Genomic DNA, 13,427 nt, shown 5'->3' on the forward strand with positions numbered 1-13,427 from the left:
TTTGCTGGAGAATAACCTCTAGTAATTCTTTCAAACATAGCCTATGCAGGAAAAGGACATTTAACCTGTATCCTCCAAGATTTGAGGTATAATTTATAAAGTGAAATTCACCCTTTTTAGGTATACATCTATGCTGCTGCTAAGTCACTTCAGTTGTGTCCAACTCTGTACATCTACATGGATTTTTAAAAATAAATATTTATTTATTTATTTTTGTCTGTGCTGGGTCTTCATTGCTTTTTGGTCTTTCTCTAGTTTCGGTGCCCAGATTTCTCATTGCGGTGACTTGTCTTATTGTAGAGCATGGGCTCTTGGGCGTGAGGACTTCAGTAGTTGTGGTTCAGTTCAGTTGAGTGGCTCAGTCATGTCCAATTCTTTGCGACCCCATGGACTGCAGCACACCACACTTCCCTATCTATCACCAACTCCTGGAGCTTGCTCAAACTCAGGTCCATCAAGTCGGTGATGCCATCCAACCATCTCATCCTCTGTCATCCCCTTCTCCTCTCACCTTCGGTCTTTCCCAGCATCAGGGTCTTTTTCAATGGGTCAGTTCTTCGAATCAGGTGGCCAAAGTATTGGAGTTTTAACTTCAGCATCAGTCCTTCCAATGAATATATTCAGGACTGATTTCCTTTAGGATGGACTGGTTTGATCTCCTTGCAGTCCAAGGGACTCTCAAGAGTCTTCTCCAACACCACAGTTCAAAAACATCAATTCTTTGGCACTCAGCTTTCTTGATGGTCCAACTCTTACATCCATACATGACTACTGGAAAGACCATAGCTTTGACCAGATGGACCTTTGTTAGCAGAGTAATGTCTCTGCTTTTTGATATGCTGTCTAGGTTGGTCATAGCTTTTCTTCCAAGGAGCAAGCGTCTTTTAATTTCATGGCTGCAGTCACCATGTGCAGTGATTTTGGAGCCCCCCAAAATAAAGTCTCTCACTGTTTCCATTGTTTCCCCATCTATTTACCATGAAATGATGGGACTGGATGCCATGATCTTAGTTTTCTGAATGTTGAGTTTTAAGCCAGCTTTTTCACTCTCCTTCTTTCACTTTCATCAAGAGGCTCTTTAGTTCTTTGCTTTCTGCCATAAGGATGGTGTCATCTGTAGTTTCGGTACACAGGCTTAATTGCCCCATGGTATGTGGGATCTTCCCGAGCCACGGATCGAACCAGTGTCCCCTGCTCAGCAAAGGCAGATTCTTACCACTGGACCACCAGGGAAGCCTTCTGTGGATTCTGAGAAACTTACACAGTCATGTAACCACCACCTATAATCAAGAGATATTTTCATCACTCCAGATAGTTCCCTTGTTCCTCTTTGTAGTTAGTTCCTGACCCTCTAACTCTTGGCAAGCTCTAATCTGGTTTCTGTTCCTATCATTTTGCCTTTTCCCAGATGCCATATAAATCAAATCAAACAATATATGGCTTTTAAAGTCCAACTTCTCTGACTCAGCATAATGCTTTCAAAAGTCATCTATAGTATTGCATTTTTGGAAACCTTTGAAATCCAGAGCTATAGTCATCAGTGGTCACCAGTGTGTGTGTGTGTGCACGCTCATTTGGTCACCAGTGCTGGCCACCAAATATTTCTGGCTGGCTGGATTCTGGTCTTATGATTGTGTTGTACTTCCTAATTCCCTTGTGCTTGGGCGGGGCCATGTGATTAGTTCTGGCGGGTGAGTTGTGAGTACACATCCCTTCTGGGCAGCATTTGCCACAGTGGCTGCTCTGTGGCCCGAGTCTGGGAGCGACTCTGACCGGCAGAGCACACTGTCAGCCTATAATGGATGTGTAGTCAATACACAGGTGGCTTTCAGTAGAAGCACACCTTTGTGGTTTTAAGCCTTTGCAACTTGGGGTGTGGTTTATCACAGCACTTTCAGCCTGTGTTTGACCCATATGAAATGTTTGCCTCTTTAGCACTGGGAAATTTTTTCTTTTACTGCTGCTTTATTTCCTCTTTCCAATTTTTCGTCTCTCTTTTACTTTCTTCTTCTTCCTTTCTGGAACTATTAGGCAGGTGCTGGAACTTTGGCTGGAAGAATCCTCCACGTCACTTAATTTGCCTTTGTCCTTTTGGCAGTCTTTGGGAATAAATTCTCAGATCAGTCTTTCAGTTTACGACTGTGTTTTCCAGTCATTTTGCTATTCAACTTGACTTTTCTACAGAATCATAATTTTATATTCATATTGTTTTCCCAGGACCTCTGTTTGCTTCTTTTGCATATTGGTTGTTGCTTAATGTGTTCAGAATCTTCTGTATTCTTTTTTTCGGTTTTTTTTTCATTTATTTTTATTAGTTGGAGGCTAATTACTTCACAACATTTCAGTGGGTTTTGTCATACATTGACATGAATCAGCCATGGAGTTACATGTATTCCCCATCCCGATCCCCCCTCCCACCTCCCTCTCCACCCGATTCCTCTGGGTCTTCCCAGTGCACCAGGCCCGAGCACTTGTCTCATACATCCCACCTGGGCTGGTGATCTGTTTCACTATAGATAATATACATGCTGAGAATCTTCTGTATTCTTTCCAGGGCTATTTCTTTTTTAAAGTCTTCTGTTTGTTCTGTTAACTTTTCCCTTTCACTTTTTAGTTCCCAGGTAGCTTTCCTCCAGACTGCTGACTTTCCTTAATTGTTTGCTGACCTTTGCTGGTCTGTAACATTTCGTATTTGGGGTTTTTTTGTTTTATTTTTTGGCTGTGTTGCAAGGCTCGTGGGATCTTGTTTCCCTGACCGGGGATTGAATCCGAGACCTCGGCAGTGAAAGTGTGGAGACCTAACCACCGACTGCCAGGGAATTCCCTGTATTTGGGAATTCTTATCTGCCTGTTTGCTGGTTTGATTACCATGGAATGCTGCTTCTTACTTTTGGTTGAAGATGGTTATCCTATGAGGTTCTGGTGGAAGATGCTTATCCTGTGAGATTGTGTGTTCTAGTGGTTTGCTGGGTGTGGAAGCTCTTTGTCCTTCATGGAGTTGCTGGCTCCCCTGGGACACTGCCCTCTGTGTCCCCCTGTGTGCTTGCTCTTGCTGTCCACTACTTAGTAGGAGGGAGGAGGCAGTCATCAGCCTAGATCCTTGGCAAATATTTCCACATTTTCCCAAAAACTGCCCTTGAGACTTTTTTCCAGCCAATGACTGGGAGCTTGGAGCAACCTGCAGCTCTCACTCTTGGTGGTCCTCTGCTTTTAACTGCATTTTAAACTGCTTTTCCTCAAGTCTTGCTTCTTTTCTAATGTGATCTTTAGGAAATTATGGGGAGGATTAAACAAAGCATGTTGGTGTACAGAGTAAGGCCTGTAGGTTGCCAGTTTTCAACTTCAGCCTTAAGAGTGTATCTCCCCCCAGGAAATTGATGGGGTTTGTTTTTTGTTTGTTTGCTTTTGCTTTTTAAAGTATATATCCTTGGGACCGCCCTATATCCTTGGGACCGCCCTAGCGATCCAGTGGTTAAGACTCTGTGCTTCCACTGAAGGGAGCATGGGTTCAGTCCCTGGTCAGGGAACAATTAATAAGGTCCGCACGCCACATGGAAGGGCCTTAAATTTTTTTTTTTTTTTTTTTAAGTAGAGACTTCCCTGGCAGTCCAGTGGTTAAGACTTCACTTTCCAATGCCAAGGGTATAGGGTTTAAACCCTGGTTGGGGAGCTAAGATCCCACATGCCTCATGGCCAAAAAGTCAACATAAACAACAGAAGCAATATTGTAACACATTCAATCAAGACTTTTAAAAAATGGTCAACATAAAAAAAAAAACTACATATAAAAATATCTGTCAGGCGAGTGTATGCTCCTTGGTTCTTTGTCTCGTCACAACAAAGATTTGGAGTGACGGACATTAAAGCCAGACCGTGTTATAGCTCTTAAATAAATCACTGTTACAGCTCAGTGTTACAGCTCTATTTATTTGGATGATAGCAGGAAAAGCCATCTTCGAGGTGTGAGGGCACTTCGATCCAAAGACGGGAAGAGAAGATCGCCCCATCGTGTGGGGGAGAGAGAGAAGAGGGCTTTGGCTCCTCTTTTTATGTGTTGTTTTGTTCCCCCTGGGCCTGTCCTATGCAAATTGGGCTTAGGCAGGAGCATTGTTTGTTTTACCTGAGGTTCTCACTCAGGTCCTCGGACCTTCCTTTCTTCTATTTTAGCGGGCTTTCCCTTCCAGGTCTTTTAGCCACCGCCATTTTGGACTCCTTTTCCCTATTCTAACTACCTAACATATCCTTTCACATAGATATCTTTTGTGTTAAGAAACCAAAGAGAAATAAAGAGTACACTGCAAAGAAAAAAGTATACAAGTAATAATTATCTCTTTTGGGAATTAGAAAATAGTTGCCCCACCCAGAGATAACCAGTGTTAACATTATGGTACACTTCTGACATACACACATAAATATATGAATTTTTTAAAACTGACATCAAGCTACTGATAACTTTTTATTTTTTGGCTGTGCCGTGTGGCTTGTAGGATCCTAGTTCCCCAACCAGGGATTGAACCCCCTGCCCCTTGGAGTGAAAGTTTGGAGTCCTCCCCACCACTGAACCACCAGAGAATTCCTCTGATAAATTTTTAAAAATTTATTTATTTTTAATTGGAGGATAATTGCTTTACAATATTGTGTTGGTTTCTGCCACACATCAACATGAATCATCCATAGGTATATGTCCCCTCCCTCTTGAACTTCTCTCCCACCTCCCACCCCTTGATAACTTTTTAAAAGTTGTCTTTCCACCCAACAACATATGATATCTTCCAATGTCAATAAAAATACATTTGCATCATTTAAAATGTAGTATTTCATTATATTAGGGACTATGTTATATTCAATGTATGCCCTCTTGTTAGACATCATGTTGTTTATAACGTCCACTCTTTACAAATGATGCACACACAGACTTTAGGATAAAATTATAGAAGTGGAATTGCCATATCAAAAGAGGCTGGGCATTTAAGTGTTTATCAGGAAGAAAAGTCTTCAGATAAAGAAAGGCAACTCAAAGAGTTGCCCTTCAGACATTTGCAACCAGAGTTGGGAGTGGTGGTTTGGACAAGGGAGGAGACTTCAAACTCACACCAGCTGCCGGTCCCTCTGGCCTCTCCCTCCTTGAAGACACCCAGGGATGGAGTTTGCACAGTTGCTTTGATAAGAGCCATTTGTCCCTTTCACTCCCAACATGCTCCCTGGCAGGAAGAAGGTGTGGTATCGAGCTGAGATCCCACCCAAATCTGGAAGCGAAACTGGCTTCAGAGCAGAGCACTGGAGCAGTGGTAGAAGACTCTGGAGGCCCTGCAGACACTAGGATGCGAGCGCCTGCCCCAGGGGCCCCACTGGCCCTCTAGTTAGTTGCCCTGCCTTCCCTACATGGCCACTGCCAGCTGCCTTTGAGCCCCTTGACAACTTTCTATACATGTCAACTATTATGTTGGGCCATATGAAATCGCTGTTTCTATAGTCAAAAGTGGTTGAGTACTGGCAATTTCTAGATGCCTTTGGTCTGGCTGGTTCAGTCCCTTCAGCCTGTATTCTGTTTATTTAGTTGCTCATTCTTTGCTTGGCACTGTGCAAAGCATTTTATAGTCATTTTTCAATTGTCACAACTTTCTGAGGCAAAGGAATCCCCATTTGACAGAGAAGACAATTATGGCTCCGAATCCCCACTTTTAGAAGGGTTTAGGTGCTGGTTATAATGACAGTATTTTGAGTTGTAGTTAACGGAGCTAGTGGCTGGCTCTGCCACTGACAGATTGCGATGTCCTGGGAAAGTACCTTAACTAAAGAGCTAGTTTCTACCTCTGCAGAGGTGAGAAGTGTTAATGACCTTGCTTTAGCGTTAGAAAATCCCTTTGGCATTCAGCGACTCTGTCTTTTCATCAATAAAATGGGGACGAAACCTTCAGGGCCCAGCAATATCTCGGAAGAGCCATCAGGACACAGTTCCGGGCCCTGCAGGAGAAAGCGGGGCCTGAGAGGGTGAAGGAGCGCCACCCCCACCCAACACGTGGAGCGCCCGTCCGGCCGCGGCGAGGCGGCAGTGCCATTCCCCGGAGTGCGAGGCGGGATCTGCACGACCTGCTTGGCCAATGCCTCTCCTAGGCCAAGACACTGGCGAGTGACACCACCTGGCCACCCTGTCCCGCAGCACCCCGAAGGGAATGGGATGGCGAGGGGAGGGGCCGGGAGGCGTGGCCTCCCGCTCCCCCCTCCCCCCCCTTTTTTGTCCGCCCAGCTACGGAAAGGACCCCTGCGCCTTTAAGAGGCCGACGAGGGCGCCCAATTGGTCGAGACGCGCCAGTGACGTCACGCCGGGGCCGGCGCCGAGGCGGCCCTGTCGGCCCGCGCCCTCCCCCTCCCGCCCCGCCGCGCGCTCGCGGACAGTCGGCGCGCGGGCCGGCCCGGGCCGGCGCCCAGTCTCGCCAGCTGCCCTGCGTCTCCCCGCTTCCCGGGGGATGCCCCCGGCCGGGCCCCCCCCATGGCCGCCGACGTCTTCATGTGCTCTCAGAGCCGGCCCCGCAGCCGGGGCCGCGCCGTGCTGCTGAAGCCCCAGGTGCCCGAGGACGACGACGACTCTGACACGGATGAACCGTCCCCGCCGCCCGCCTCCGGCGCAGCCACCCCGGCCAGGGGCCAGGCGAGCGCCGCGCTACCGCCGCCCAAGGCCGGGTCGGGCCGCGAGGAGGCTCCGCGCCGCCAGCAGATCATCCACAGCGGCCACTTCATGGTGTCGTCGCCGCACCGGGAGCACCCGCCCAAGAAGGGCTACGATTTCGACACGGTCAACAAGCAGACGTGCCAGACCTACAGCTTCGGCAAGACCAGCTCCTGCCACCTGTCCATCGACGCCTCGCTCACCAAGCTCTTCGAGTGCATGACCCTGGCCTACAGGTAGGAACCCGGCCGGCCCCACCTCTCGAGCGGGGCTCCTTTGACAAAACAAGCGTGGAGGGCTGCCGCCGGGGGACTTCTTAGCTTCAGGCATTCCCTTTGGGTCTTCCCCCATCCGGCGGGTTTATGGGTCTGGGGTCCCGAGTGGAAACGAGAGGGATGGAGGTCCTGGCCTCTTCCCTGTCTGCCAGGGCTTAAGTTCTTCCGGCTTCACGTTCCCCAGCTAGGCACCCCCCGCCCCCCCTCAATGTCCTGAGGCCACTGATTTCAGACTAGAAAAAGGTGTAAATACAGGCTGTACCTCGTGTTACTTGACTTTATCCACCCTTCCCCCCAAAGCTTTATGTGTTTCCGGCGACAGGGAGAAGTGGTTGGGACCACCTGTCCTGGGTGCTGGTTTACTGATTGTGTAAAATCTGCGAGCCCGTTTCCTCCTCTTATAGAGGGTGACAGCATTACCTGCCTCCGTTGACTGCTGTGGGGATGGGATGAGATAGGTAAAGTGCTTATTTCAGTGCCTGGCATATATTTAATTGCTCCCTAAGTGTAAGCTAGTTTTCTTATCGTGAGGGAGGCTGGGTTCCCTCACACTCTCTTGATTGGGAAGCCCTCCCCCCACCCACACTTGGGAGGGGCCCTGAGTGCCTCCTAAGAAGACTTGAAGCCCTAGCCCTTGGTGGTGGAGGCTGTCCCCCTGGCAAGTTGGAGAGGCTCCTTGGGCTGGCCCTGAAACATTGTTTGGAGATGTTTAGGGCAGGCATCCCAGACACCATCCTGACCTATGGCTCTGGCTCTAGGCGGAGATCTCTTTTTTTCCCTCAAGTCACAGAAGTGCCTGGGTTTAACCTCCTGGCTTAAAATGCCTTTCCACTCTCCCTTTCTTGGTGTGTTTGTCAGGTATTTGCTTCGGATAACTTCTGCCTCGGGAACAGAACTTCTTTGGAGGAGCTGCAGTGCGGAGCAGCCCAGCCCTGCACAAAGCTCACGATAGGATCTCGGCAGAGTGGAGATTACTGCATTAGTAACTGGACTGGCTGGGGCTGTCTTAGGTGTCTGCTGCAGGCAGCGCAGACAAAGTTTCCTTGGAGATTCCAGAAACAGTATCAAGAGGAGTAGGAACGTTTCCCTCCCTCCCCCCCCCTTTTTTTGGAAAGCAGTGAGCCCCGAATATACCCAAGTTATACATTTACCTGAAGCTGAAACACTAGATATACATAGCTCCCGGTGGCATTTTCCCCCTCTGGAATAAATGATTAGTCAACTTGTTCCTTTGTTATGTTCCTGAAACGCACCCCCACTCTGCCCGCCCCCATTTCCTCTCTTGAAGGCTTCCCTGATGGTTTGTTTGCCACATGGCTGCAGAACGTTACCCAGAGCTCTCCTCCCACCCCCTTTGCGTGGCACATTGGTTAGGCTCCGCTCTGATTCTCTGGTCTTGCCAGTTTGAGCTGGCACCAAGCCTGTGAAGATTTTTTTTTTTTTTAAACCCAAATGGTATTGAGTTCTCAGCTCTCTGCCCGCTTTTAGCCCTGCTTCATGTGTGCGTGCGTGCGTGCATGCTCACTCGTGTCTGACTCTTGGCGACCCCATGGACTGTAACCCGCCAGGATCCTCTGTCCGTGGGATTTTCCAGGCAAGAATACGGGAGCGGAGCGGGTTGCCATTTCCTCCTCCAGGGTTAGCCCTGCTTACTAATTTTGAGCGCTTCATTGGAATCACACTCAACTCGACTGTAGCATACGGTGCAGTGAGAGAGAGAGGGCTTTCAAACAAACCTGGAGGTGAAAGATAGGAATGTGTTCTATTAAGCAAACTTAATCCTCGCCTTTATTTTAATATAAACTTCTCCGCATACAAAGAGAGAATGGGCGATGGAGTGGCAGGAGGCATGGGCCGAAGTGCTCACCTAAGCTCTGCTAAAGGGTAAATAAACCAGTCTGCCCTCTGCCCTCAGTTTGGATAACCTGAAGGCGTATTATTAAATGACACCAAAGAATTTTAGCAATGGTATTTTTTTTCCACTTCTTTCAAAAATATTTTGGCAGCCAGCCATTGCTCATTTAATTTTCTTGGTTGCAAAATACACCCTTAGTTTGATTTGAGGCTTACCTTGTTCTTTGAGACCTCCAGCCCTGCTGGTTCTCCGTCCGGCTTTGCTGTCACTCCCTGTGCAGAGTCTCCTGCCACTGCTGGTCCCCCAGTGGGCATCTGCCTAGTAATTTCTCATGAAGATGCTCTTCGTGTCCCTCTCTGCGTGAGGCTAATCTGGGTGGCCCCAGAATTTAGTTGGCAGCGTGGAACGTGGGTACAAATTGACAGGAGAAGGACTCAAAACCAGTTATTTGGGCCGCAACCTCTGGCCCAGAAAGCAGCGTGAGAACAGAAATGTTTCTGACCTCAGCTATCCTATGAAAACTGCTCACTGGCTTTCAGAGAAGGAGGGTTGTGATATGCGGGGCAGGGAGGAAAGAAAACAACCCCAGAGGTGGCCTCACTTCCCTTTCAGGGCCATTTAGAGCTTTCACCCCCATTTTCCAGGTTTTCTCCCTCTCCTGGACAGCTGGGCCTCCGCCTCTTCTGTCTCTTTCTGGCCTGGGCTCTTTCTGACTTCAGCTTCCTGTCAGTCCCCCGGCCTCTTCGTTCTAGCCGCCTAACTCTCCCTGGTACACTCTGTACTTTTTTTTTGGGGGGGGGTTTGGTTTCCTGTTAACTGCTGCCTCCCAGCTGTTTCCAGATGAGGTTCAGCAGCTCTTTCGGAGGAGGAACTAAGGGCAGGGGAAGTTGTGGTTGTTTTTTCCCCAGTCGTGTGAAGTGGACTAGGGACTCTGATATGATCTGTCCCTGAACTTGCAGAGTCGTGAATTGCTGAAGAGTTTGGCAAGAGTGACTTCAGCTGGGGAAAGTGTGGGGTGCCCCGTGGTCCACCTGGACAGGTAACAGTGTGGACAGATTCCAGCTTCCAGTAGCTGGCCTTAAAATCCATGTTCTTCCCACACCATGATGCTAAGAAAAGCCCCCTGTAGTGAAATGTCTTGATTTGGTCCTACAGTGTGAGGTCAATTGTTGGGATGTTTGGAAGAGTAAGAAGTTGCCTCTCCCCAAGGCAGAGCTTAGAAATTCATGGCTTGCCTTCTCTAAAGCTTCCTGTCCGCTACTGGGGTTGTGGGGAGAGTCTGGTGTCCCTGCAGAATGGAAGTGAGGGTTAACTGAGATAATGTCTATAAATGGGTCTGCCTGCCTTCTTAGTCATGTCCGATTCTTTGCAGCCCCATGGACTGTAGCCTGCCAGGGTCCTCTGTCTATGGGATTTTCCAGGCAAGAATACTGGAGTGGGTTGCCATTTCCTCCTCCAGGGGATCTTCCTGGCCCAGGGACTGAACCCACGTCTCCTGTGTCTCCTGCATTGCAGGCGGATTCTTTACTGCTGAGCCATCAGGGAAACCCCGTGAATGGGTCTAGTACCTGGCAAATAAGAAGCAACAGGAGGTTTAATGAGCTGAATCCCTTCTGCATCATCATTCAGTTGACATTTTTTAGGAGCCCAAGTTTCTCATCCATAAACTAAGGGAAATAACATATCTGACTGGGGTCTTTAATGTGGCTTTTAAATGCCTGCTTGACAGATGCTAAATGGATGCATTCTTGGCTTGTCCATACTCTCTGAAGCCTCACAGTGGAGCTATGTCCTCTAGAACATAGTTCATGGTTCTTTCCCTCTTAACATTGTGAGGAATGTCACACATGTAAATCACCCACGCAGATTCTGAACACATCTAGTAGGTAGCTTTCTGGGCTTGGTTTTGGTTTCACTTTCTACCTTTTTATGTAACTTTATTAGGGACCTTTGTGAATATCTGTGGGGTGAGGGGAGAGATGATTCTTTTATGTATTTAGAGATAAACAGTAGCTTTCTGGACAGTAGATTTCTTTCTTTTTTTTAAATTATTTTTCTTTCTTTCTTTTTTAACATTTATTTTGGCTACACCGGCTCTTAGTTGCAACATATGAACTCTTAGTTGCTAGATCATGTGGGATCTAGTTCCCTGACCAGGGATCGAACCTGGGCCCCCTCCATTGGGAGTGTGATGTATTAGCTGCTGGACCCCCAGGGAAGTCCCTGGACAGTGGATCTCCACTCCAGTGGATAATCGAGGAGACCTTTAAATTTGGATCTGTAAGATAGCCTTGGAATACAAGTTTCTAAACTGTAGCCCTGTATATGTATGTATCAGTTCAGTTCAGTCACTCAGTTGTGTCCAGCTCTTCGCGACTCCATGCACTGCAGTACACCAGGCCATCACCAACTCTTGGAGTTTGCTCAAACTCATGTCCATCGAGTTGGTGATGCCATCCAACCATCTCATCCTCTGTCATCCCCTTCTCCTTGTGCCTTCTATCTTTTCCCAGCATCAGGGTCTTTTCTGATGAGTCACTTCTTTACATCAGGTGGCCAAAGTGTTGGAGCTTCAGCTTCAGCATCAGTCCTTCCAACGCATATTCAGTCCTAATTTCCTTTAGGATTGACTATACATACTATAGTTACCCACTATTCCTGACAGCCAGGGATTAAAGGTTTAAAGCAACGTGTCCTCTAAATGTTAAGTTTTCCAAGGAAGAACTTTCTAGTCCTGGGCATGGTAACTAGTTGTAAACGAGGACCGTGCACACAGATGACTAAACTGGTTTTTCTCTTCTGCAGTCATGCCGAAGAGAAGCAGTTTCTCTCCTCTTGGGCTTTCTTTGGTCTTGAGTCATTAAGTAGTGTCCATTAAAGGGCCGTGCTGGGATGGAGTGAGGGCTACAGAGATGAGAAAGAATAGTCTCTGTCCTCCAGGAGGTCACAGACTTGGAGTGGGGGAGGGATAACAAGGCAGTTGTAGAACAGTTAGCAAGGGCTGTCATAAACAACGTGAACCAGGTCTAACAGCAGCAGTGAGGACAGTCCCGAAGTGTGTGTGTGTGTGTGTGTGTGTGTGTGTGTGTGTGTGTGTGTGCAGAATCAGGATCAGTGTGGACAGTTTCCTGTGTCATCAGGGTTTCGTACATATCCCCCCCTCCCTGTGTTACCTGTCATAAGTTACAGTTCACCTTCTTACGGTTCACCTTTTACCTGTCTTCTTCTCGTTGGTAGTCCAGGACAAATTTCCTGTTTGTGTAGAGGCTGGCTGGCTGATTGCCATCCAGATGGAAGGGCAAAGAAGGGTGATCAGATTGGGAAGAGCCTGGGGAAAGGGGTGGTAGAGAGGATGGAGGGAAGTAATTCGCTGGTGGGAAGGAAATTCACACTAACTGAGCAACTACTGTGTTCTAGAGTCTCTATGTTATCCTAAGTAGCAGTAGCCCTCTCAGGCAGGTGCTGGTGGAATTTGTATTTTAAAAAAAAAAAAGGGCACAAAGTTAATTTGCCCTGTTGCTGGGATGTGAGGCAGCTTATCCAAGGTGGTGTCTCTGGAGCTGAAAAGTCTCCTCGTCTGCTCACAGAAGCACGCAGCTCTGTAAGAGAGAAGGTAGAAGTGCTAGTTCCCGTGGATTGGAAGAGGGGAACCGAGATGGGAAACCAGTGCCTTTAGGCCACCCCGTGCCCTTCTTCCTGCCGCCCTTCCCCACAGGTGAAATCCTGCCCTTCCTGCAAGCCTCAGCTCAAGTGCCCATGGCACAGTGGTGCCTCTCAAAGGGAGGGAACCCCTCGATGCCAGGCAAATCCATGACCTTGCTGATTGTGCCTCGTATCTTTATTTACGTAGACGTGATTTTCCTGCTGTCTTCACTTTTGACTTTCCCATGGAGTCTCACAGTGTCTGGAATATACTAGGCGGTTAAGATAAATATATGGAATTGAACAGGGAAACCCAGGGGCCTAGTGGCCAACATCATAAACTCTCCTCTGGTAGACCTTGTTTCTCTTCAGCTGCGTGAAGAGAAACCCCCTCTGTGGAACCCTGCTCTAGAGGTGCTGGTGTGGAGTGGAACCACGGGGTGGTGTTTGTGTGGGGGGGCCCACACAACCTGAGATGGGAGGCAGATGAGTGGTGCCCCAGGATGTCCACGTGCTCATTCCCAGGACCTGCGATACGGTAGGTCACATAACAGAGAGGAAGTAGGATTGCTAATCAGCTGCCTCTAAAATGGGGAGATTATTTTGGATTGCCTGGGTGGGTCCAGTGTAGTCACAAGGGTCCTTAAAAGAAGAAGAAAGCAGAAGAGAGAACTAGCAGGAGAAGGAGTTGGCCTGAAGTCGCTGACTTTGAAAATGGAGGAAGGGGCTGTGAGCTAAGGAACATGGGTAGCGTCTAGGAGCTAGAAAAGTTAAGGAACCAGATTCTCCCCTTGAGGTCTAGAAGCCAGTGCTGTGGACATCTTGCTTTTAGCCCCAGTTCTAGAGACCCCTTCTAGAACTGTGAGACAGTAACTTTGCATTGTTCTAAGCCACTAATTTTGTGGCCATTTGTTACAGCAGCAGTTGGAAACTAATACAGACTGGTTTCAATAATTTTCTTGTTTTTAATTAATTTTATTTTTGGCTA

At 48.0% G+C, this 13,427-nt stretch overlaps 1 protein-coding gene across 3 annotated transcripts in view; it reads left to right on the forward strand.

The window, feature by feature from the left end:
- The first annotated feature begins 6,367 nt into the window (after nucleotides 1-6,367).
- MLXIP (MLX interacting protein) overlaps nucleotides 6,368-13,427 on the forward strand; it is a 58,907-nt gene continuing 51,847 nt past the window's right edge. For all 3 annotated transcript variants that reach the window (XR_011490685.1, XM_020882546.2, XM_020882547.2), the window contains exon 1: nucleotides 6,368-6,903. Coding sequence is in view for 2 of the 3 variants with exons in the window: in XM_020882546.2 (XP_020738205.1) it covers nucleotides 6,491-6,903 (413 nt within the window). In the remaining variant the exon portion in view is untranslated. The remainder of the gene's footprint in view (nucleotides 6,904-13,427) is intronic.

Source organism: Odocoileus virginianus, chromosome 12 (genome assembly GCF_023699985.2).
Source record: "Odocoileus virginianus isolate 20LAN1187 ecotype Illinois chromosome 12, Ovbor_1.2, whole genome shotgun sequence".
Lineage (NCBI taxonomy): Eukaryota > Metazoa > Chordata > Mammalia > Artiodactyla > Cervidae > Odocoileus > Odocoileus virginianus.